Source organism: Lissotriton helveticus, chromosome 2_2 (genome assembly GCF_964261635.1).
Source record: "Lissotriton helveticus chromosome 2_2, aLisHel1.1, whole genome shotgun sequence".
Classification (NCBI taxonomy): Eukaryota; Metazoa; Chordata; class Amphibia; order Caudata; family Salamandridae; genus Lissotriton; species Lissotriton helveticus.
This window is the reverse complement of record NC_136060.1, coordinates 183,954,274-183,979,523: the sequence shown is the minus strand read 5'-3', so window position 1 is coordinate 183,979,523 and position 25,250 is coordinate 183,954,274. Positions and strand designations below refer to the sequence as shown.

Genomic DNA, 25,250 nt, shown 5'->3' with positions numbered 1-25,250 from the left:
AATTCCCACCCATCTCTCAAAAAGGAATTTCCAGGAATCTAGAATTTGATGTATTACTCAAACGTAAGCTTACAGAATGGGAAATCTTAAATACACTTTGTGTATTACACAAAACTGACCAGTTACTGGGCATTTTCGGTGCATCGTGTGGGGAGCTCACACTTGGGGTTAAGGGGAGTACTACGCCCTACTGCACTTCTAATCCACTTCCTCTTCACAAAGTAGCAATATTACACCATCCTTCCTGCTTTTCCACAAGCCCTGCTCTCCCTGACTCCCTTAACAACACAGATGTTAAATCACAAGTGCTGTACCTGGACAGTCTTCTCCCAGTTGAGGCAGTTAGTTACACAGCTGGTTACAAGGTTGACAAGGCATGTGTAAAAGGCCCAGATATACGACATGCATTTAACTGCTAAAACAGCTGAGGAACAAGGATGTCACCATGCAAAATGAAACTGAAAGGGTAGAAATGTGTGTACTTCTGTTTATCTCCACATTATAAAGAAACACAGTCTTTATTAACATGGTAATTGTAAACTATTGCAAAAATGTTATGTTGTGCTGAAATGTCAATAAAAATCAAGGTCATAAAATAAAGACAAATATTGAATCAAATTCTTAACTGTACCTTAGTTATGAAATAACTACATTGTTGCATGCACCACTGGCTATGCTATGGGGACCTAAATGACAATTTATACATCCCAGTACCTGCTAAGAGAAATGTGTCAATAATTGACAATCACAAAATACAAATCACTTTTGTGTCACATAAGACTCAAAGTCTAGCAACCAATGATAGAAATTAGCAAAAATCTTAACCAAGAGGAAATAGCAATTTATTTAATCTATGGTTTCAATGTATAATGTTTAAAAGTTTGTCACTGTTTTAAGCTGCATCTAACACATTCATCAATACACAAAAAGAATCATGCAAAACAACTGAAGGCAATTAACAATTTAAAAAGCAGTTGTACAGGGAAAGGGCAACCATTGTTGACTGAGAACAAATCAGATTCTCTTTTTCATACACAAACGCCACAGCCAATTAAACAAAAACAAGCTAACAGAAAAAAATACATATTTAAATAATAAACATAATGGTTATCATTAACAGATCTATCTACACTCAGAAATATACTCACGATCTAATCTGTGGAAGGTCTATTTCTATTTTGTGACCAGTGTTTCTAAATATCTGTATTGCAGCCTCTGCCACCTTGTCATCTTCCATTCTTAGGCACTGTAGTAAAGACTCGTAAGTTTCCGCAGAGTGAAAAGAGGTAGGATGTGTAAAAGAGAGAACCTTAATGGGGCAACAAAAAAAAATATCAAATATTTTCATTTATTTTCTTAAGTTACATAATGGAACAGCAACACTATTCTTGAAGTAGCTCTCAACTTCTCCAACACACAAGCTGAACCCACTTAAAACAAAATCGATTAAAACAGTGTTTGTTGGTTACCCCCATCATTTTAGTCTATAGAGAGGTCTCTGATGCATGCAGCTGGCCTTGGTACTGTTATATGGCCGTTAGGGACATTGTCGATACTGCTATGTTAGCATGAGCTTTGCTGCCATGATGCTGCTTTTGCGCATGTTACTACATGTCTTTATTTTTGGAGTTTAGTCTGAACACGTTGTACAAGGTCGATAAACAATGCCCCTTGTTATTCTGTTCTGGTCAGTCCCTAGCACCTAGACATAACATGCTAACACAGCAGCAATGCTGGAGACTTGTGCTTTGATATTACGGGGATGCATGTTTTAACACACACTTGGAGAAAGCCGTTCCATGGAGAAGAGCTATGCTGTTCCTATGATGCAAACCTTACATCCAGGCTTTACCCCTTTGGATGAGGGCGAAATTTTCCCGCAATGTGGGAAAATTTCACTCGAGCACAATTCAGAAGGTTCCCGGCCGTCCGACGCACACGCCCCGTCCGACGCATCAAAAGTGTCAAGGTATGGGGTCTGCTGTCAAAGCCCAAAGATCTTGCTTTATATAAATAAACTTCTTCCAGTGAAAAAGAGGGTGGTTAGGCCTTAAAGTCCTTGTTCCACTGTCTTTATAAAAATGACTCCCCCCCCCCTTTGTAGTCTATGGAATTGTAACAATGCTAATCATTCTGAGTGTATGCATTTTGGTGCTGGTAGTGGCTCGTATACTGTATTGTAGAGCACGATAGTTAAAATAAACATTTTTACCTATTAGTGATTCTGCCTATTCTATGTTCCAAGTGCTATTTCTACCAAGTGCTAGTTCTAAAAGTGCTTATTCCTGACAGTGGCCCACGTGGCCCTGTCCCTTGTATATAATCCCCTGTAAATTCTGCCCGTGCCTGAGGCACATTGTAAAGTGTGTGTTTATTATCTAATGTGTTTGGTATAATACAAAGGCTATTTTTATATATAACCTTGTGTGGAGTTTCCTTTGTGGTGGGCCTTGGGTGTTGTTGCTGGGGGCGCGCGCAAACGCTTCACACATTGCCTCCGGGATAAGCCTGACTGCTCATGCCAAGCTACCAAGGGGGTGAGCAGGGGTTATCTTTGGCGGGTGACTTCCTTGCCCTGACTAGAGTGGTGGTTTCTGCCTGGCTTTGGCGCAAGCCTGTGCCAACCAGAGACCCCCAAATCTAACACAGAGAAACAGGCACAGCGGAGACATCCTGAAGGCGGCAACAGGAAAACGATAAAGAGGACTAATTATTGTAATCCCGGATTCTGTTACGTGCAATGGGTAAAGTGACATGTTGATTGATTGCTGATGAAACTCAGAAGGTCTTCCGCTCTCTTTCTTCACTCTATTTTTCTACTTCCTTTCTCTCTCTGTCTCCTACAACCAGCAGTGGTGTGGATGGAGAGATGGCACGCCCCCCCCTCCCGTTTTTCTTTGTTAAGAGTTCAATATGGGGGAAACACGCACTCTGCATAGTTGGACACTGGGCATTGTCTGGGCATTGGCCCAGATTACAGGGAAGCAGGGAGGGGGGATGGGGATTATATGTAAGTTTAGTTTTGATATTTAGATTAGTTGACACTATCACATGACAAAACCTCACAAGCGGCAGGGTTCTGAGATGGTCATCCACAGGTGACAGCACCAGAATGCTAGCATATGTGAGAAGAATGCAAGTGCAGATGGCATCACTTATTAGACAGGGTTGTATAGACAGAGATTTATGGACTAGATGGGGAAACAAAGTATTAAGCTACTGTCGTGGATTGCGAATGGCTTTGGGGACAAATAAGAAGAGGGATTGTACTTCAGTCCATAAAAAGGCACTCGCCAGATGTGCTCCTCCAAGAGACACACCTGATGGGTAATGCTTGTAGTGCCCTCACTAGATAGGGGTACAAGCTTGAGGCACATTCGGCGTTTACGACCGGCTTTAGAGGAGTGGGCATTCTGAGTAAGAAGACCTTTCCGCTTTCTTTTGACCGTAAATGGCAAGTCAATCTGGGCAGGTATAGCGCATTATCGGGTACGTGGGAGGGTCAACCGTTAACACTGCTTTCCATGTATGTGCCACCGGGCCTACAGGCAGCAGCATTTGGAGATCTGGGAGACCTGTTACTGACTCTCCCTAATGGTCTATTATTAATGGGAGACTTTAATTTAATAGTTTCCGGGCAATTGGATTGTCACCATCAAGGGAGGCCACAGCTTCGAAAACATAAATCCGTGACTTTATGGAGGCAATGGGATTAGTAGACACATGGCAAACTCTTTATCCAACAAGCAACAGTTCAAGTTTCACTCCGGGGCGGTTATCTAGGTTAGACTACATAATCGTACCAGCGGCACAGATGAGCATAGTGAGGGAGGTACGGCAAATGGCAAGAGGCATATCTCATCACTCCCCACTGTGGGCCCTGGTGGAGACTGGAGAGCGACAGGTGGGTAGGCTGGCGCCATTAAATCCCTGGTTTCTTAAACACCATAACATTAAAAGCATAATAAATGTTTTTGCGTGAAAATGAAGGGTCGGTGGACTCTGCACAAACGTTGTGGGAAGCCTTTAAAACGTTGATCTTCATACATACCATTAGGTACTGTGTGTATATCCAGCGGTATTGGACAAAAGTAACTCAATGTATGTCAAGTGTACAGTGCAAGTAATAGAGCCTAAGATACAGCTGTGTACTTTGAATGAATGGGACCACACAGATTTAACAGGAAAAGAAAGAACCTGGGTGGTATTGGGATTTATGATAGCTAAGAGAAACATTGCCAGACTGTGGGGAGCAAAAAACAATTAATGGACAGAATGCAGAACAATGTCATACATTCACCCCAGTACAGCGATCTGGGCCTAAATCCATTGTTTTTGTGCTCACCATGCCATTCGAGTTTGAACCCAGCCACATGCAAATCAGTTCTGACCCTGTGCCCAATGGGAACAGTCCAGCCCGAACTGCAGGACAGGTCCGCCCTGGAAACAAGCATCCTAGGACCAGTTTTGGGGTTTCTCCCCTCATCAGCCAGACTGGCTTGACTCCAGTCCAAACTGGGGTGGTGTGGTGAGCAAAAGAATGATGGATTAAAATTAGATCCTTGTGACTGGGGGTGAATGCTTGCATTGTCCAGCATTTTGTCCATCAATTGTTTCTTTTGCATATGTCGCCCTAAGTGGGAAATGTATGCCCAGACGTGGGTCCTGTGCTCACTACACCACTGGATTCAAGCTAGCTTGGCTGATGAAGGGTGATGTCCTGAAACCAGTCCCAGGATGCTTGTTTCCATTCCAGGGAGGGCCTGGCTTGGCAGTTCAGGCTGCACTGTTAACACAAGGAACAGGATCAAGACTGATTTGCATATGGCTGGGTCCAAACTGGGGTGGGGTGGTGAGCAAATGAATGATGGATTAAACCCAGATCCTTGTGACTGGGGGTGAATGTTTACATTGTCCAGCATTCTGTCCATCAATTGTTTCTTTTGCATATGTCGCACTAAGTGGGAAGGGTATTAAACACATGGAAAAAAAAGACATGGACTGGTGCATGGTAATGGAAAAGACGGTATATGGGGGCGTGGCTTAAGCGCCAATGTAGTTGGAAGCGGGACTCCGGAGCTCCTCCGCGCCCGTCTCTCTCCGACCCATATCCTGACCCCCGGCTCGAACCCCGGACCTCCATGCGCACATAGGAGGGTCTAGGGAGCACAGGGGGTGAACTTGGCGGCCCTGGAAGCCCTGTGGCTGCCTGAAACGGACTCTCTACACGGAGCGGAGCGACAGGAGTGGCGAGCGCCCAAAATGGCGGCTGGTGTCCCTGCCTGCTCTGCCTGACTGAGAGGAGCTAACGGAGGCGGGGAGCGCAGGAGGGCAGAAGAAATAGCCCACATTGCGGCGGCGGTCCCCCAGCGCTGAGGGAGGTAGGGGGCACCACCTGGCATCGTGGTGTGGAAGCGACCGGGAGGGCGACGAAATATCGAGCTGCCTGACCCCAAGATGGCGCCGCCCGCGTGACGGAGGCTGCCCTGGCTCTAACGGCTACGGAGACCCCGGGCCATCGTTGCGAGGTGGGCCTGCCCTGCTGCTGAGGCGGAGACCCCGGTGCCCCTCGCCCTGGGGAGAGCGACACCTGATTCCTCTACAGGCCGGCGGAGAGCGGACTTCGGCGGTGGGACACACGGAGACGACAGGGCTTGCCGTTCGCCTCGGAGAGGCTCCCGGGCTGATCGAGGTGAGCGAACACTGCCTGGCCAGGGGCGGCGGACTACTGGGCGCCCGCGTGCTAGAGGCTGCCCTGGGACTGGTATTCGGAGGCGCCGAATAAACCGACTCCCCGGAGAGGGGGGCTCGCCCTACGTCTGGAGCGGAGATACTGGTGCCCCCCTCTTCCTTGGGGAGCGACGCCCGTTCCCTGAGTTTGCTGGCTGCCTGGAGCCCCGCCTGGTGAGGTGCGCGGAGGTGAGGGGGTGCCGAGCGCCTACAGCGGGACCGGGATAACGACCGACGGTGCTTTGAGTCCCTGGGGATCACAGAAGAGGCACACAAGTCTTGCCACTCGGCAGAATGGCGAGAGGAGGCAAAAAGAAGGGCTTTGAAGCACTGAAACTGGATGACCCGGGGCACCCCTTGGAGGAAGATGTGCCGGCGCCTGGCCCGGGGAGCTCGACCTGCCCACGAGATCCGTCCTTGGGTGATATTATGCAGGCGATAGTAGATAGAAGCTCTTGAAAAACGGATAGACACCATCGGGTCGGACCTGTCCCTCTTGAAGGACGACCACAGGAAGCTGAAGGAGCGAATGACGACCTCGGAGGTAACCCTGAAGGACCTACCTGGGGATGTGGCTACTCTGAGAGCATCTCTGGCGGAGGTGGCGCAGAAAGTTCGGGTGCTGGAACTCAGGGCCGAGGACAGCGAAGGGCGCTCCAGGCGTAACAACCTCCGCCTCGTGGGTGTCCCGGAGAAAGCGGAGGGCCAGGATGCGGTCTCCTACTTGGAGGATTGGTTGCTGACTGCGGTGGCCCGGGGGGGCTTTCCCCGTTTTTTGCCCTGGAACGCGCCCACAGAGTCCCGGCGCGCCCGCCCAAACCAGGAGATCCGCCGCGACCGATGGTGATGCGCCTCCTGCACTTCTGGGATCGCGACCACATTCTCCAGAGGGCCAGGGACCTGCCGGACTTGCGGATTGACAACAGCAAGGTCATGGTTTTCCCGGACTTCACCAGAGACGTACAAAGACAAAGGGCCTCTTTCATGGCGGTCAAGCGGAAATTGAGATCGTTGCAGCTGCCCTATTGTTCCCGGCCCGGCTGAGGGTCATCGCTGGAGGTCACACTCACTTCTTTCTCACGCCGCAGGAGGCTTGGAGCTGGCTGGATGCTAGGGGGGAGTCCGGCGCAGATATCCCCCCGGCGACCTCGCCTGGGAGGCGCTCTGCTGGAACGACGCCGACGCGGAGGTCTGGCTCCCCGTCGGGATGGCAGCAGGAAAGAGCTAAGGCAGTGCTGGCGGTGGTGGCCATCAGCCAGGGGGACGCCAGCCCTGCCAGTAGTGCATCGGAACAGTCAAAGAAAAGTTCTCTTAGTCCTGGCTCCAGTAGTGTGCACAATCTTTCGGAGACGGACCTACCAGCGTTGACTCCCCAAACAGCGGACGGAATCCTTGGCTGAAGTGGTTTGGTGGACACTGGACACGTTTGTGAGGTACTGGGCTGTGGGTTGAGGCTGCCTCCGGACGCTGTGCGGCGAGATATAGATGCCTCCTGGGACTTGTCACTGCGCTATGGGGGGGGGCTGAGCCGTGGGGGTCCTTCTGAATGTTCCAGGGGTGAGAGGGGGGGCGGGGGCTTCGGGCCTGTCTGGGTCGGCGTCCTGGCCACCCTAGCCCCCTTTGCTGAGATACACTTAATTTGCTAGAGTTTGGATGGGGATTCCACGTTGGTTGTCTGTCCTGGGGAGTGGGAGTTGGGGGAGTTTAGTTGATCAGGTGGGGGGGGGGGGGGGGGCTGGGGGTGGGACCTGGGCGTGTCGGGGGGCCGCTGAGAGAGTGGATGAAGCACGATGGGATCCGCAATGGGACCTGACTTAGGCTACAAATGTCTCACGTGGAATGTACGAGGGACGCATACCATGCATAGGCGTCACAAGATTCACTCCTATCTAGTTAGACGAGGCATTCATTTCGCCTTCCTCCAGGAAACACACATATTAGCTAAGGAGGGGAAGGCGCTGCAACGGAGATGGAGGGGGCAGGTTTACCACACCGGTTACTCCGCATATGCTAGGGGGGTGGCCATTTGGATAAGGGTGGGGGTACCGTTCCAATGCACACAGCAACTAATAGACCCAGCGGGGAGGTATATTATGGTGCGAGGCAAACTGGATGGGAGGGACCTGACATTGGGTTGTCTGTATGCCCCAAATGTCGAACAACCTGCCTTTCTCTCCTTGCTGTCCAAAAAGCTGGCCCCGTTCTTAGTGGAACCCTTGCTCCTTGGAGGGGACTTTAATAGCGTGACTGACACTGCACTGGACAGATCGCACCTCCCTCTACCGAATGCACCGGCTGGCAAACTGGCGCTTGCGCGTTCTGCCTGGCAATGCCAATGGGATCTAGTTGACTCATGGAGAGCTAACCATCCGTCAGATAGGGACTACTCATTTTTTTCCGCACTCCATGACTTACACGTCCGCATAGATGCCTTCCTGTGCTCCCAGGACGTGCACGCAGAGGTGTGCCACAGTGAGTATCTTACGCGCACGATCTCCGATCATAACCCGGTACTTGTGCAACTGTGCTGGTCGCAGCGTCGCCCACGAATCCCTGCCTGGAAGCTGCGGCCAGAGGCGCTAGATGATCAGATCTTCCGATCCACAATAGCCTCGAACATCGAGGCGTACTTTCAGGTCAATGCAGGCACCGCGGGTTTAGCCGCGATTGAATGGGACGCCTTCAAATCGGTAGTGAGGGGACAATGCATTGCGACGGCGTCGGGAGTTAGGAAGACCTTACTAGAAGACGTTACACGGGAGGACGAGAAACTACGGGTGCTGGAGAGAGCAAGGCCTGAGCGGCCGGACACTCACGAGGCCCTACTTGAGGCGCGGGAACTGGTGGCAGCGATGGTGGAGCGTCTCCGGTGCTTCGACTACAAGGCCTATCTCACACTCGTGCATTCGGAGCGTGATAAAACGGGAGCTCTTTTGGCCTGGCTGGCCAACCCGGCTTGTCGGAGCTCGATCATCCTTGAACTCAGGGATCACTCGGGAGTGGCGCGATTTGACCAGCAGGGGATTAATGAGATATTCTACGACTACTACACGGAGCTTTACCGTAGCCGGGTCCTACCGTCAGTGGACGAATTCCAGGGATTCCTGGAGGATCTAGATTTGCCGGAGCTGGTGGAGGAAGACGCGAAGCTGCTCGGGAGCAAAATTGAGGAGAGGGAGGTGAGAGTCGCCATCAAGAGTATGGCGAGGAACAAGACACCAGGCTCTGACGGGCTCCCCACGGAATTCTATCTCACCTACGTCGACCTCCTGGCGCCCCGACTGACGTGGCTTTACAATGAGGCAAAACGGATGGGCAGCCTTCCGGTGACCACTGGCGAAGCGCTTATCGTCCCATTATTAAAACTGGGCAAGCAGCCATGGGACAGGGCGGCATATCGTCCATTGTCCATGCTCAATCTAGACTAAGATTTTGAGTAAAATCTTGGCGTCGCGCTTGCTCCCCCATATGTCCACGTTGATCCACGCGGACCAATTCGGCTTTATCCTGACCCGCAACACGGCGCTTAATATACGACGGCTCCTGCATGTCTTGGAGGCTGACACCTATGACGGGGATGAGGCGGTGGTGTTCGCAGTTGACATGGAGAAGGCCTTTGATAGCCTGGAATGGCCTTACCTTTTCCATGTCATGCGCACAATGGGACTAGGCGAGGGCTTCGTAGATTGGACGATACTGCTCTACCGGAACGCAACGGCGAGGGTCCGGACTGGAAGAATTATCTCTGAGATGTGTGCGGTGGGTAGGGGCACCCGACAGGGGTGCCCTCTCTCCCCCCTGTTGTTTGCCATAGCGGTTGAACCCCTTGCGGCGCGAGCCCGGCTGGGACAGGCATATCAGGGGTTGGATGTCTATGGACAGGTACACCACATCGCATTGTATGCTGATGTCCTGCTGATGTTCTTGGCGGACTCGGCTGCCTCTCTGCGAGGGGCTAAGTCCCTCCTACAATCATTGAGCAGGGTGTCCGGCCTCCGGGTGAACTGGACGAAGTCCTACCTGTTGCTGGCCCGCCCACGTAGTGTGTGTCCGCAGTCAACGGACGGGGTGACATGGGAGATGAGGAGTCTTCGCTACCTAGGTACCTCGATCTTCCATGATAAGGCAGACATCGTTGAGGGCAATATTGGGTCGGCGATCAGGCTCGCTAAGGTGAACTTCGACTTCTGGAGCACGCTCCCATTGTCACTAATGGGGAGGGTGGCGCTCCTTAAGATGGTGACCCTGCCGCGACTGCTCTATTTTTTCAGGACACTCCCGATCTGGATCCCGGTAAGCTACTTCCGCCGACTGAAGTCGATGGTGATTGGCTTTCTGTGGGGGGCGGGCAGGCGCAGGGTGGCGCACATTACACTGCTCCGTCCTAGAGCAGACGGAGGACTAGCGGTGCCAGACTACGAGCTATACTACCTGGCGGCTCAGCTGCAATGGCTGACACAATGGGTCGCGAGAGCCAGGAGAGGGGAGGACGGATCAGGGGAGCCGGCGGGACCGGTTCAGGTGTTATCCCGGATTGTTCTGGGACTCCCGATGGGAGATTTCCACCTCACCCAGGAATTTGCGACGGCCCGGAAATGTTGGAATAGATATCTCCGGAGGGGCCGTATCGCAGTCCCGTACGCACCTGAGATCCCGCTCAAGCTGTGCGTGGCACTCCCGCATGGGGGCTCATGGCACCGATTGGAAAGCTGGGAACTGCAGGGGCTGACGTCCATGGGAGACCTTTATGAGAATGGTGTGCTGCTGCCTTTTGACCTCTTGAGAGACCGCTTTGAACTGGCGGGGGGGGGGGGGACTTCCTCCTTCATGCGGCACTGACAACGGCAATCCGCAAGCATTGGAAAACGGGCATGACGGAATGGCCACTGTCTTTGGGATGCCAATACGTAGTGATGATGGCGGGGACGGTCAAAGCTGTTACGTGCCTGTATAGGCGCATGGTCTCGGAGGCTATCACCCCACTGCTGTCTCTGAAGGCAAAATGGGAGGCTGACCTGATGACGGAGATCCCTGAGGAGGCGTGGTCTAGCATAGTGGAACGGGCCCGGAACGGGACGCGCAACGCTAGGTTTCAGCTGGTGCACTTTTATGTCCTGCATAGGGCCTACCTGACTCCTGACAAACTGCATAAGTATTTCCCGACCCATCCGGCGGCCTGCCCGCGGTGCCCGGCGGACTTGGCTGATTTCCAGCATATGTTCTGGTCCTGTCCAGAGTTAAGTTCCTTCTGGCAGGAGGTAGTGGACAGCCTAAAGGAGGTTACGGAGAGGGACTTGAAATTCACCATGGCGCACTGCATCCTACATTGGTTCCCACACACATCAAAGAACAAAATTACTAGCAAGTTTCTGGACCTGGGTCTACTTTTAGCGAAACGTGCCATAACATCCCAATGGAAGGCGAGTAGGGGCTCCACAGTAGAGAGATGGAAAGCTGAGCTTAAAAAATGGGCCCGGTGTGAGGGGGAGCTCCGTTTGCAGGCTGCGCTTCGAGCAGGCACTGACACTGCTCTGGAGGGGGCCAGGGCATGGGAGACGTTGGTCTTAGACCTCACACTTTTGGACCTGGATGATGAAGACACCCCCGCACATAGCCCTGCTCCGGCGGCGCCGCCGTCTGGGGTGGTGTTGGCCTAGCCTCCCTCCCTTGTTTCCCTACTTCCTACGTGATGACTGGCAGTTTTTGTTGATTACTCCTGATGGTCTGTTTCGGGTCTGGTTTAGTCGGGATGGATGCAAGCTCGCACTGGTGGTACTCTGGCACGCCTGGAGGGGTGCGGGGCAGGGAGAGGGGCGGGGGGGTAGGACTAGGAGAGGGGGGTTGGGAGAGATGGGCGGGAGGGGGGATGTTGTTCAGGGATGGAGGGGAGGGACTAGCTGGTTTGTTAAGGAATTGCGGAAATGGGGGGGACGAAAGGACCGAAAAGCAGCCCTGCCATCTTCCGGACAACTGGTTGTCGCTGAGCCATACTGTCTTTTCCAGCTCATGACTTTCTCCATTATTGCGCCGCTCGACCTCCAGGGTGTGAGCTAAATGGCTGTGTGATACATACACTGGAGATTCATATTTATAACGGGCAACGGTTGGACTGGTATATATGATCTGCTTGTAAAACCTATTTTGCTGCAATAAAAAGATATTTACAAAAAAAAAAATGGAAAAGACGGTATATGTGTCACATGGCTGTCCTGTGGGCACAGATCTGGGGTAATTGGAACGATTACAGAGGGAACATATGCGAAACCCTCACCCCCAAGAACCTAGACACCCGGCACTCGAGGAAGAATATATAGAATAGGGAAGCATTTTTCAGTTACAGTTTCTAATGTAAGACTATTTCGCAATGTATCACATGAATATCGCAAAATCTTTTTTTTTTTTTTTAGTTTCAAAAACCTTTGTCAAATTTTGCACGGTGTTACATTACAAGGAGACAATATGCATCCATAGTACAAATACAGGCATGAGCCGTAGCAGTATTACAAAATCTATCCTAACGAGGAGTGTAAACCAAACTTATTCATACCCCAACTTCCACTTGAGCTCATTTTAGAGTAAGAAAAAGCGAAATGTTACCAGTCATCCGCATTGTTATACTAAAGTAGGATTACAGGCTGCAGTGAACAGTGTAGCTTACCGGAAAACAAAATTATACTCAAAGACAATACATCACACCCATTCCCCATACAGCACCCTGTCCCTCCCACACCTCCTCCCCGCCAACCATATTCATAATTATCTTACTTCATTTGCCACCTAGGCATACATCAAAAGCTCCGGGTATATGTAGGTGTACCTTTAATGCGTTCTCTAATTATCAAGACTCTAGCCATCTCGCTCCGTCTCTTGACTTGCATCTCGTGCAAGGAGGTATGAGGTTAGTGGGCCCCAAATGTCTTTGGGGCGGGATTTAATGGGGAGCATCTCTGCGTAATGGTGCATGTAATCCTGCCACATGGTCATGGTATGGATCCAATCCTTAAACTTAGGAGCGCGGCCTCTACCCCATCTGCAGGCCACCTGACGTTTAGCGAGTAATAGTCCCAGCGCTAGTAATTTAGTGTATGCCGTCCGGGGTCCTGGAACTATCCCCAGGTTGCCCATGAGTGGGCATGGGGTCAATGGGCTACCGATCATTTCAGATATACCCTGAAATGTCTGTGTCCAGTATGACATCACTCGAGGACACTCCCATGCCAAATAGAGGAACCCTGCACCTTCCCTGCCGCAGCGCGCACATGCGTCACTATCGCGAAGGCGGAGCCTATGTAGCATGGCCGGGGTATGGTATATGCGATGAAGAAACTTAAAATTGATGAGGCGCAGCCAGTTATTGCTAGTCACTGCCTCTATTTGTGCACAACTGGTCTCCCATTGTTCATCTGTTAGAGTGATACGTAGGTCTGCGTCCCATGTGCGCCTAGCCCACAGCAGGCAAGGGGAAGGCGTGTTGCGCGCATGCTGGTAGAGGAGGGATATAGCATGGCGAATTGTCTGCGTGTAACAGAGCATGCAGTGGGGCTAATGTGTCTGGTTCCAGCGGGAAATCAGGCGTTAGAGCTCTCACACTTTGCCTAAGGCGGGCATACATAAATGTGTCCATAACAGTCGGTTCGCAAGGAACGACTAATCTGTTTCTCCGGTCATGGTATACTTTGAGCGCTATACGGAATAAGACTAGGATATGCAGTCACAATACAGAAGTTCTTTGCACCAACTTTGGGCACTGACACTACTGAACATCAAAGTATTACACAAAAGCTGGTGCTATATAACTTTGCCATGCTGTTTCACTGTGCACCTGTTTAGTTTGCTCTTTACTACCATACCTCCACGAGGGTGAGATGGTCCACAAAGCCTGGGACTCGATTCGATTCGATAAGTCTTTATTTCGAATTAAAAATTCATAAAAGACAAAAATACAATCATACACAATGTATAAAAACACTCCGGCAATATATATTATACATAAAATATTCCTAAGAACAAGAAGATATTTTAGACATATGTATATAAAAACAGATGGGACAAAGATAATTTGCACAAAAGTTAATACCACTAAGAACCATACAGGGTGCTATATACAGCTAAAAAAGGACATTCAACATACAGGGATACCCAATTTCTTGGATCGGATCAGCCAGGCCCATCTTAAAAATTTAGCAACACCAACCACTACGGTTTCTGATCTAATAACACGAAGTTTGTGGAGTGCGTCTCGGAATCCCCCACTGTTCAGAGTCAAGCAGATCGGCCTTAGCCACTTACTTCTAGGTGCACGGTAAGCAGGGCAACCAAAGAAGAAGTGGCCAACACTTTCCTCCTGGTCTGTACACCAGTGGCATTTATTTCCTGTAGACATGTCCCATTTTGCTGTAAAAGAATTAATGGGCAAGGTGCCAATTCGGAACTGATGGTATAATTTACGATCTAATACGCTTGTGATTAAGTCCCAATACTGTTCTAATGAGGGAACAGCCTTAAACACTAAAAAGGAGCCAGTTATGTTAACGTCCAAGGATTGGTTTACAAGGATAGATTTTCTCCAAGCCCAATAAAGTGCCTTAAACTCATGTTTAGAGGGAAAAGTTGCCCCCCCTGGGTTGGACCAAAGCTCCGGGAGACCCATCATATTCAATACATTTTTAACTACCCAAAACCATTGTATTTTGTGTGCCCCCCACATATGTTTTACCTCCTCCAACTCTTGGGTATACAGGCCAAGCTCAGGAGTGGTCCAGATGCGGCGCCAAAAGGCCACCACCCGATACTGGGCCATCTCGTCGATTGGTCTGCAACCAAGATCCAATAGTAGAGGTTTAGTAGGAGTGGACTGGGGGAGACTAACCAGATTCCGTAGGAACCTGTTCTGCGCAGTTGACAGACTGGAGAGATTCTTATGGCCCCAGACTTCTGCTCCATAAAGGGTTGCGGGGATGACCTTCGCCTCAAAAATTTTTAACACAGGGCTAACACACCTAGTAAGGGAGTTCTTCTGTTCATGGAGCAAGCAACCAGCCAACCTATTAAATTTAAGTTTGGACGTTTCCACTTGAGGGTTCCAGCTGAGTTGGTGATCTAGGGTCACACCAAGATATGTCATGACCCTAACCTGCTCGATATGGACTCCGTTTAAAAAAACGGTGCACTTAGGGGGAGTTTTCTTGCAAAAAACCATAAATTTGGTTTTGTCCACATTTATTTGCAAGTCATTCTTGCTACAAAACTCGGAAAATCTAGTCAGGGCTACCTGAAGCCCAGCTCTAGTTTTAGAAAGCAGGAGGGTGTCGTCTGCAAAGATCAACATGGGGTACTTTCGACCACCCAGCATGGGAGCATCCGACTGTGTGTTGATAAAGTGTTGTGTAACCTGATTAATAAATAAGAGAAACAACGTGGGGGCCAGGACACAGCCTTGACGCACCCCACGTTGTACAGGGAATTGCTTAGTCACCTGCCCCTGGCTACCCCACCTAACCTGGGCATAGTTGTCCTCATGTAGACGCTGGACTAGAATCAAGAGCTCAGGCGGAAATCCCATGCGGCTAAGGGCCTCCCACAACTTCTTCCTTGGCACCAAGTCGAAGGCCGACTTAAGGTCAACGAAAGCAGCATATAACGTACCGCCACCCAACAGGACCACTTTCCAAAAGAGTAATGTGAACCGGAAAACTTGGTCGACTGTACTCGTCCCAAACCTGAAACCCGCCTGCATAGGGGAAAGTATGTTATTTGAATCGATCCAATCCAGAATTCTTGCTAGGATCATTCTCGACACAATCTTCTGGACTGAATCGATCAAACTGATGGGCCGATAGTTGTTGGGAAGGGAGCGGTCACCCTTCTTATAAACTGGCAGAATTTCTGCGCCCTTCCATGAAAGAGGAATCTCGGCCCCTGCAGCTATGTTATTTGCCAGTAAGGTTATATATGGGATCCAAAGGTCAGGTTTGAGTTTAAAAACGTCCGCGGGAATAGCATCGATGCCAGGAGCTTTACCCGACTGAACTGACTCAAGAGCGAGTGCAGTGTCAGATTCCAAAAATAAAAGTCTGTCTCCTGTGTGTGGGGGTTGGCACGTCAGTGTAGTTTCCAACGAAGGAACTGTCACTATATTTGGGTCATTAAACTGTGCGGAATAGAATTCCACCCACAATTGGGCGGAGACATGGTTTACTGGAACCTGGGCGGCGGGGTCCTTTCTCCTCCTTATAATCAACCAAAAATCCGTTAGGCTGGGGGAGTCGCATGCACCTAAGAGATCAAGCCAATAGGAGTCATCCCATTCACGCTTAGCAGCCTGAATGGTACGCTTATAGCATTGCCTTGTCATCCTTATGGCATCGGAGTTCCGGGCCTTCACAGCAGCTAATAAGTTGCTGTGGGCGTCTCTACACTTCTTATTGTACCATTTTTTATAAACTCTGGTTTTAGCAGGCCTGAGTGGTTTCGTGAGAAGGTTTTTAAGGGTCAAAAAACACTCCTCGTGAAGGTTGGTAATTATGGGGTCTGCAATACCAGCAGAAGATAACAAGGACATCCTACTCCACACGTCCCTTACCTCTTCCTCTATCTTTAAAATAAGTACGGGGTCCTCCAGAACTCTAGGCCATTTTACACGGCGCCTATTATGGCACAGAATAACATCAGATGTTAGGATATTAGTCCTCCTGACAGGTGCCCCCATGCCTGGGACCAATATCCCAAGTGAGAGGGGATTATGGTCGCTCTCCGGGCGGGGCTCTATAGCCATGTCTTGAACAATGGACCAGCACTCAATTTTAATCAATATATAATCGATACGGCTTGAGCACAGGCCGTTATCGAAGGTGTTGCACCCAAGGCAATCGGATCGTGTGCGCCCATTGGCGGCCCGTAGGCCCCATTCTAAACAAAAACCCAGCCAATGAATAGCTGCCTCAGTACCCTTAACACCCTTTGCAATAGTAAGCGGGGGGATTGCCCAAGCAGTGTCCTCCTCAGAACCCACATCCTCTGCCAAGGAGGAGATGGGCTCAATGGAGGTATTTAAGTCTCCCGCTACAATTACGATCTGATCGGACCCGAAGTTCTTAAATAAAAGGTCAAGATCGTCCAGGACGTCGCGTTTTTTCCCACCCTGACAGCCACGTGCATAGACATCAACTAAAATGATATCTGGGGTGTTGGGTTTACACAGGCTGATACATAAGAGATCTGCACACGCCACCGGTGTTTCCCTACCATGGAAACCCAGATTATTTTTTATCCAGATAGTGAGACCACCAGAGGCCCTACCCTTGGGGCCCTTAATTGCGGGCTTTGAAAAATTAAAATAACCCAACTTATACAATGGGACGGTTGACCAGGTTTCCTGAAAGATGACGATATCATATAAATCAATGAAGTTGGCCCAGTCGTCATTCTCCAGACGTCCCCGTAGCCCAGCAATATTCCAAGAGATGACTCTTAAAGGGCAATCCGTAGTTAGTACACATGGTAACTGTACCACGCTCTGTACTTCATTTATTGCCAAGACAGGAGTGTGTGCTGGATCTAAAGCTGTGCCCGGATTGTTAGGCATCGGTAGGCCGACGAGAGATGGACTTGGGGATGGAGGGCTCCGTAGATGGGGCGATAACTTAGAGGGAGATATATCTCCAGACCACCCAAGTCAGTCCACCTCCTCCAAGCATCCAAACCTATTAGAGGTTGAAAACCCTTGCCACCAGTTTGGTTGGTTTTGACCAACAAAACTATAAGTTGGGCGACTAACATTCCTAACGGTGGTCCAAGATCCCTCACTCACTGGTTGTTGTCTCGGAGGGTAGAAAAAAGTGAGGGGCCTCACCACAATTGCGGAATTGGCCTCAAAGGATGGCCATGCACATAAGTGCTGGGCTGTGTGGGGATCAGAAAAAGAAACCACCACACAGTCTCCGGCTATAGACTTGTGAGTGCGGCCGATCCAAGGAACTCTCCGAACCATAAGTACACTGCTTCTTTGATGGTCGGGGAGCTGTTTGTTGGAATTCAGCCAGTGAATAACTTTATTTTTTAACGAAAGATCGTTCTCCTGGGATTGTTGGTCCAACTCTGGGACACCGGCTAATATAACAACGTACGGCCCTGCTTCAGGCGGGAGGTCAATAAACCCTCCTCGAAAGTTGTTACGGCTGGCCTGGCGTGATGGATTGCGCACTGAGGGCAGCCTGAAAGGGTGGTTGACTGGCACCCTGGAGTCAGTGTTCGACCTGTGTGCTGGTTTATACGGAAGAGAAGGTTTGGGTACTACAAGGCTAGGGGTAGGTACAATAGTTTTAGCAATGGTGGTACGAGGTTTTGGGATGGGTTTAGATATTGACAAAGTCTCGGGAACGATTGGTGCTGGTTGTAAAGGAGATTGAGCGGGTTCTGCAACTAAGGGCTGGGGAGTAGATTCGGTTGCACATAAAAGCTTAGCGTCCATTTCCTTGAGGCTCAGGCTAGCCAGGGTGACTATGGTCCTATCCATTTCAAGGAGGTTATTCTCTATACGAGAAAGCCTTAGTTCTAGGGGGGAGAGTAACTGCTTAAGCGTGTCCCATACTAGATGCAGAAATTCACTATCACCCTCCCTGCCAGACACCGGGCCAGTCACCCGACCCTCCGGAATATTTGAACTATTCTGACTAGGAGAGATGATAAGAACATCATCTACCACCGAACTATGTGTTTCCATGGTAGCTTCCCCATTGAGAGCACTTGGAAACGGTTGGGGTTTAACATCCTTCGCCCCAAGAAACCCCATTGCCCGCCTGTTATTAAAGAATTTTAGTCTTGCTATTCTGGCTTTTTTCCTTGCGTGCAAGGTTCTCGCAAGGCATTTCTTTTTGTGTGCTGCCGCTTTCTTAGCACTACAAAGACTCGCTGCTTGGGTTGCTTTGGGAATGGGAAAGGAGGTTGCGATGCTAAAAAGGGGAGCAGGGTCAGTATTTAAATGAACTGGGTTGGGTTGGGAGATTGGAGGGGAATGTAGAGGAATGATGGGGGGAGCAGGATGCATCTCTACCGTTGTTAATAACGGCCGAGGAGCGGTTGAACGGTCAGGGGTACGGGCAGATGCAATATTTCCCAGGGATGATTTTTTGGAGCTGGCAATATGCGCTGACAGCCTTCGTGCAGCATCAAGTTCTAAAGAGACCTTGTGCTGCATTTTACTGATTTCCTCATCAATAGCCAAATTGGTTTTGACTAGGAAATCGTCTATGGACCTGTTGGAATTGCTGGCTGCCATAAGGGTCTTGCTTCGACTACCCCGTGAACACATATTACAGAGTACAGGTCAATAAATTAATATACACACAACAATAAAACTGTAAGATGTGCCACACAGGAGTAAACCCAAGAACAAATAAAATTTAGGGGGGGTGGCCCAGCCCAGCCCTCTTAGACCTCGAACGGCCTCAAACGGCCCAGTCTTTGCCCTGTCTTCGCCCGGGCTGCGTCCCGCGCTGCGGGAGTATTGGGGCAATAAATAAGTGGCCGTCTGGAAAAGGGGGGCGGGGCAGCGGGGAGAGCGGACCGGAAGTTGGCAGATGGTCTAGCAGGGACTCCTGGGCAATGGAGTCCCCTGCACGCTCGCAGCCCCGCTGACCGCACTCACCCGGTAGACCTGCTGCAGACTCCCCTGTCTGTTCCCCGGTGTCCAGGCAAACGGTGCGGCACCCGCGGAGCGGGTGCGGCGAGAGGTAGGCTGGGTCCTAAAAATGCCGCTGTAGTTCTCACAGTGCCGCTGTAGGGTTCTGAAGTGCTGCTATCCGCAAGGGCGTCCCACAGGTGGGGGAGTGGAAGAGTCCTAAGTACTGCAGGGAGGCGGGGGGCGGCAGCGGGGAGAGCGGACCGGAAGTTGGCAGATGGTCTAGCAGGGACTCCTGGGCAATGGAGTCCCCTGCACGCTCGCAGCCCCGCTGACCGCACTCACCCGGTAGACCTGCTGCAGACTCCCCTGTCTGTTCCCCGGTGTCCAGGCAAACGGTGCGGCACCCGCGGAGCGGGTGCGGCGAGAGGTAGGCTGGGTCCTAAAAATGCCGCTGTAGTTCTCACAGTGCCGCTGTAGGGTTCTGAAGTGCTGCTATCCGCAAGGGCGTCCCACAGGTGGGGGAGTGGAAGAGTCCTAAGTACTGCAGGGAGGCGGGGGGCGGCAGCGGGGAGAGCGGACCGGAAGTTGGCAGATGGTCTAGCAGGGACTCCTGGGCAATGGAGTCCCCTGCACGCTCGCAGCCCCGCTGACCGCACTCACCCGGTAGACCTGCTGCAGACTCCCCTGTCTGTTCCCCGGTGTCCAGGCAAACGATGCGGCACCCGCGGAGCGGGTGCGGCGAGAGGTAGGCTGGGTCCTAAAAATGCCGCTGTAGTTCTCACAGTGCCGCTGTAGGGTTCTGAAGTGCTGCTATCCGCAAGGGCGTCCCACAGGTGGGGGAGTGGAAGAGTCCTAAGTACTGCAGGGAGGCGGGGGGCGGCAGCGGGGAGAGCGGACCGGAAGTTGGCAGATGGTCTAGCAGGGACTCCTGGGCAATGGAGTCCCCTGCACGCTCGCAGCCCCGCTGACCGCACTCACCCGGTAGACCTGCTGCAGACTCCCCTGTCTGTTCCCCGGTGTCCAGGCAAACGGTGCGGCACCCGCGGAGCGGGTGCGGCGAGAGGTAGGCTGGGTCCTAAAAATGCCGCTGTAGTTCTCACAGTGCCGCTGTAGGGTTCTGAAGTGCTGCTATCCGCAAGGGCGTCCCACAGGTGGGGGAGTGGAAGAGTCCTAAGTACTGCAGGGAGGCGGGGGGCGGCAGCGGGGAGAGCGGACCGGAAGTTGGCAGATGGTCTAGCAGGGACTCCTGGGCAATGGAGTCCCCTGCACGCTCGCAGCCCCGCTGACCGCACTCACCCGGTAGACCTGCTGCAGACTCCCCTGTCTGTTCCCCGGTGTCCAGGCAAACGATGCGGCACCCGCGGAGCGGGTGCGGCGAGAGGTAGGCTGGGTCCTAAAAATGCCGCTGTAGTTCTCACAGTGCCGCTGTAGGGTTCTGAAGTGCTGCTATCCGCAAGGGCGTCCCACAGGTGGGGGAGTGGAAGAGTCCTAAGTACTGCAGGGAGGCGGGGGGCGGCAGCGGGGAGAGCGGACCGGAAGTTGGCAGATGGTCTAGCAGGGACTCCTGGGCAATGGAGTCCCCTGCACGCTCGCAGCCCCGCTGACCGCACTCACCCGGTAGACCTGCTGCAGACTCCCCTGTCTGTTCCCCGGTGTCCAGGCAAACGATGCGGCACCCGCGGAGCGGGTGCGGCGAGAGGTAGGCTGGGTCCTAAAAATGCCGCTGTAGTTCTCACAGTGCCGCTGTAGGGTTCTGAAGTGCTGCTATCCGCAAGGGCGTCCCCTGGGACTCAATACCTTATGTAACAGCGCCTTTTATTCGCTATGACTGCATATGTGTAATGTTGTACAATGACAAAATGCAATAAACATATTCAAAGAAAAATAAAAACAGTCGGTTCGCAAGTCTCAAAGAACTGTTCCTTAGACCGAAATTGCCCTCCCACATTCATCTACTGCCAGGTGGGGCATGAAGGGTGGTGGATGAAACCAATATAGTGCAAAGTGGGCCTGTGCGCAATAATAATACAACTCGAAATTTGGGACATCATACCCTCCCTGACCATACGGTAACATCAGAGTAGTCCGCGCGAGTCTCGCCTGTTTCCCGCCCCATATCAGCCTTGTCAGCTGTGAGTTAAGCGTTTTAAAAAAGAAAGGTCCAGGGTGATAGGGGATGTTGATGTAGAGATACAATAATTTGGGCAGTAAGACCATTTTAATTAGCGAGATCCTGCCAGCCATGGATAGTGGAAGGCGCAGCCATTTGGTAATAGAGTCCATAATTTTGTCCACTGCTGTGCCATAATTGAGCCGCATGAGCGCATCACGATCTCTAGTAACGCGAATACCTAAGTATTTTACTTCCTCATCCTCCCAGACCAAGGGATAGTCCAGATGGTGCTTAGGAGTATTATTCGTGAGCGGAAAGACCGCCGATTTGGACCAGTTAATTTGCACACCCGATATGGCTCCAATTTTAGTAATTTCCCGAAGGACAGGGTTGAGATTGTCTTGGGGTTTGTGTATATACAGCGTCATGTTGTCCGCATAAAGGGATATAAGCAGCTGCCTAGCCAAGTAGATTAACGCTCTAGAATTATGGTGTTGACGGAGCTTAGCAGCTAAAGGCTCAATGGCCAGGGCGAAGAGTATAAAGGACAAGGGGGGGCACCACTGCCGGGTGCCTCTGAAGATGGTGAAGGGGGAGGACTTGGCCCCATTCAGGAGAACAGAGGCCACTGGTCGGGTATACAGCTGTTCAATCCACTGGAGGAAAGTGTCGGGCATACCTATGTATATCAGGGTTCCCAGGAGGTAGTCCCACTCTAGGGAGTCAAACGCTTTGGTAGCGTCGAGAAATACCGCAACCGCTGAGCACCTAGGGTCAATATCCTGTAATACCGCAGCCAGGGTACGGAGATTATGCGATGTCGCCCTGTTCGGTATCAAGCTCGCCTGATCAGGGAGTGCCAGGCGCTGCATTAAAAGGTTAAGTCGGGTTGCCAGAACTTTAGCTAGTATTTTGGTATCACAGTTTAGAAGGGAGAGGGGTCGGTAGGAATCAAAGCTATGGGAGGGTTTCCCCAGTTTTAATAAGGAGGTGATGAGTGCTTCCCGCATTGTTAGAGGCAAACTGCCTTCCTCCAACGGAGAATAGAAGACGTCCCTCAAGATGGGGACCAAAATGGACACGTATGTTTTGTAAAATTCGATGGGTAACCCATTAGACCCGGGGGCCCGGCCAGATTTCATTTGCATTATGGAGTCCGTTATCTTGTCCAGTTCAAGATCGAGGTTGAGGAACTTCCGCTGGGTATCTCCCAACCAGGCGAGGGCTGTGTCTTCGAAGTAGGATGGTAGATCAAGTGGGGTACCTCTATGGGAGGAGTATAAGCTACTGTAGTAATCTCTAAATGTGCGCAATTGGTCAGGAAGATTTCTATGTATGTCCCCTTGATCATCCTGCAGTTCGGTTACGTAATCAGAGAATCTCGGTGGCCTGATCGTGGCCGCCAGGGCTTTCCAGGGGCGATCCCCCTCTCCATAAACTCTTGCTACAAGCTGCTTCCCCGAAACCTACATTCCCTGTCAGATAAATCCTCATACTCCGTGAGTTTTTTGCGAGGAGTAGCTCTGAGGTCGTTCCCAGCAGTGGCCGAGGCCAACTCCCCCTCCAAATGCTTGAGCTCCTTCTCCAGTGTGGACAAGCTAGTGCGTATGGACTTAAGAATACCTCCACCCTTAGAGATGCACCAGCCACGGGCTGTTACTTTAAACGCCTCCCAAACTATTGTGATACTTGGAAGAGTCAAGGTTGCGATCGAAAAAATCCTGTATGTCCTGCTCCAACTCTGTTCGGAACGCTGCATCTTGCAAATATAGGGGATTAAGGCGCCAATTATTATATGGGGAGTGATTGAGGGGAGCATGCAGTTCGATAACAACTGGGGAATGATCTGAATGCGTTCGAGCTAAGTAGGTCGCCCTTCCCAACCAGTGAGCCATCCCAGTGGATATAAACAGGTAATCTAATCTGGCCCAGGAGGAGTGAAATGCTGAAAAGTGCGTGCCCTCTCGCTGTGTGGGATGTAAGTGTCTCCAAGAGTCTAATAAGCAATTCTCTGCTATAATATCCCTCAGTGTCCGCTGAGTGGTCGTGTAATGGGTAGGGGAGTCGCAGGAATGGTCCATGTGGGGATACATAACAGTGTTGAAATCCCCGCCCCAGATAATGTAAGGAACCCCTGTCTCATGTATCCTACCCCATAGGCAGAGAAGGACTTGTGGGTCATCCGTATTAGGGCCGTAGTAATTAGCGAATAGGACATCATGAGAGTAAAACCTGCCCCAGAGTAGGCAGTATCGACCTTCCGGATCAGCCTCCGACCCACCAGGGTAAAAAGCAACCCCCTTCTTTACCAAGATAGCCACACCACGGGAATATGTGGAATATGATGCAAAGCTGCGGTGTGAAGCCCACCGTGAAGCAAAGTGGGGGACTGCACCAGGGCCCAGGTGTGCCTCTTGCAAATTGGCAACCATAAAGCGATGTCTATCTAGATAACCTAGGATCTGCCGCTTCTTCCTAGGATCATTGAGACCTCTAATATTCCAGGAAGCTACAACAATGCTATTAATGTCCCGTCAGCCATTTAAACACATGAAATAAGCATCCTGAGTCCATGTAGCATTGCCTTCGAAAAACTGGACAGTTCGCTGTGTAGTCAAACTCAAACAACCTCCCACCACCCACACCAGCTTCACCAACCTGCCGGGTACAAACCCTCTCCCACCCACAAAAACCAACATAATACAATTAGCAGTACTCCCCTTAAGGGAGCTACAGGGGGCTTGCCCTCACGGGGTCTCGCTAGGGGCTCACGACCCGCCCACTTCCCTCCATGCTTTCACTCACAACAACCTCACCATCTAGGGGGCAGTGACCGTGGGACGGAGGCAAGTCGCGGAGCCAAACAGATGTCCAAAATGTAAAACCACATATACATCACCAGCACAGTTCCTGATAGCATGAGCAGGTCCACAGCATTAAAGTCCCTCTGCAGCCAGCGTTAGATGTGCAGTTCAGGTTGGACCCGGCCTGGGCGACGGGGATCTGGACCGTTTCCTAACTTCCGACTCCGCAGTGGCCGAACGCCGGTGACGTCGAAGATAGTCTTCAACTTGCTGCGTTTCAAGAAATAGTGTTGCGAGCCATGGTGCGTGATCTTCAGTTTGGCTGGGTACAGCATTGCATAGGGAATGTGTTGTGCATGTAGTTTATTTTTGACAGTGGTGAACTTCTGCCTAGCATCCTGTACCGTTTGAGTAAAGTCTGGGAAAAAAGATAGAGTCGTGTTTTCATAGCGGACCTGCTCTTTTTCTCGAGCAAGGCGTAGGAGCGTGTCTCTATCCCGGTAATTAAGAAAGCGGGCAATCACAGGTCACGGCAGTGCACCTGGCTTCGGGAGTGCTGCCAAGGATCTATGCACCCTCTCCACCGTGAGATGCACTGAGAAAGTCTCTTCCAAAGAAGTCAATGACCAGGCGTTCAATAAAATCCTCCATACGACCCGTCTGCGTGGATTCCACCAGACCCAAGATTCGGACGTTGTTCCTCTGGGAACGTGCCTCTAAATCCTCGTTTTTGTCGGCAATCACTTTCAGCAATTTATCCATTTGCGACATGTGCGTCTCTCTTGCCGCCGCGCCATCTTCCAGGTCCGAAATTCTGGTTTCATCTTCCTTCAGACGACTTTCATGCTGGCCTAGTTTGGCAACTACAAAGTCCATACTGTGTTCATTGAGTCTATCTTAGCGTCGATCGATGTGAGGCTCTGCTGCATGCCCAATAATATGGTCTTCCAGTCCTCATCAGGCGCATCAGCAGCGTCAGAGT

General features: G+C 51.1%; 1 protein-coding gene across 1 annotated transcript in view; it reads right to left on the bottom strand.

Moving 5' to 3' along the window:
• The window catches only part of PDS5A (PDS5 cohesin associated factor A), a 1,342,323-nt gene that overhangs the window by 671,645 nt on the left and 645,428 nt on the right, over positions 1 to 25,250 (bottom strand). The window contains exon 19 of the mRNA XM_078678314.1: positions 1,149 to 1,309. Coding sequence (XP_078534440.1) covers positions 1,149 to 1,309 — 161 coding nt within the window. The remainder of the gene's footprint in view (positions 1 to 1,148; positions 1,310 to 25,250) is intronic.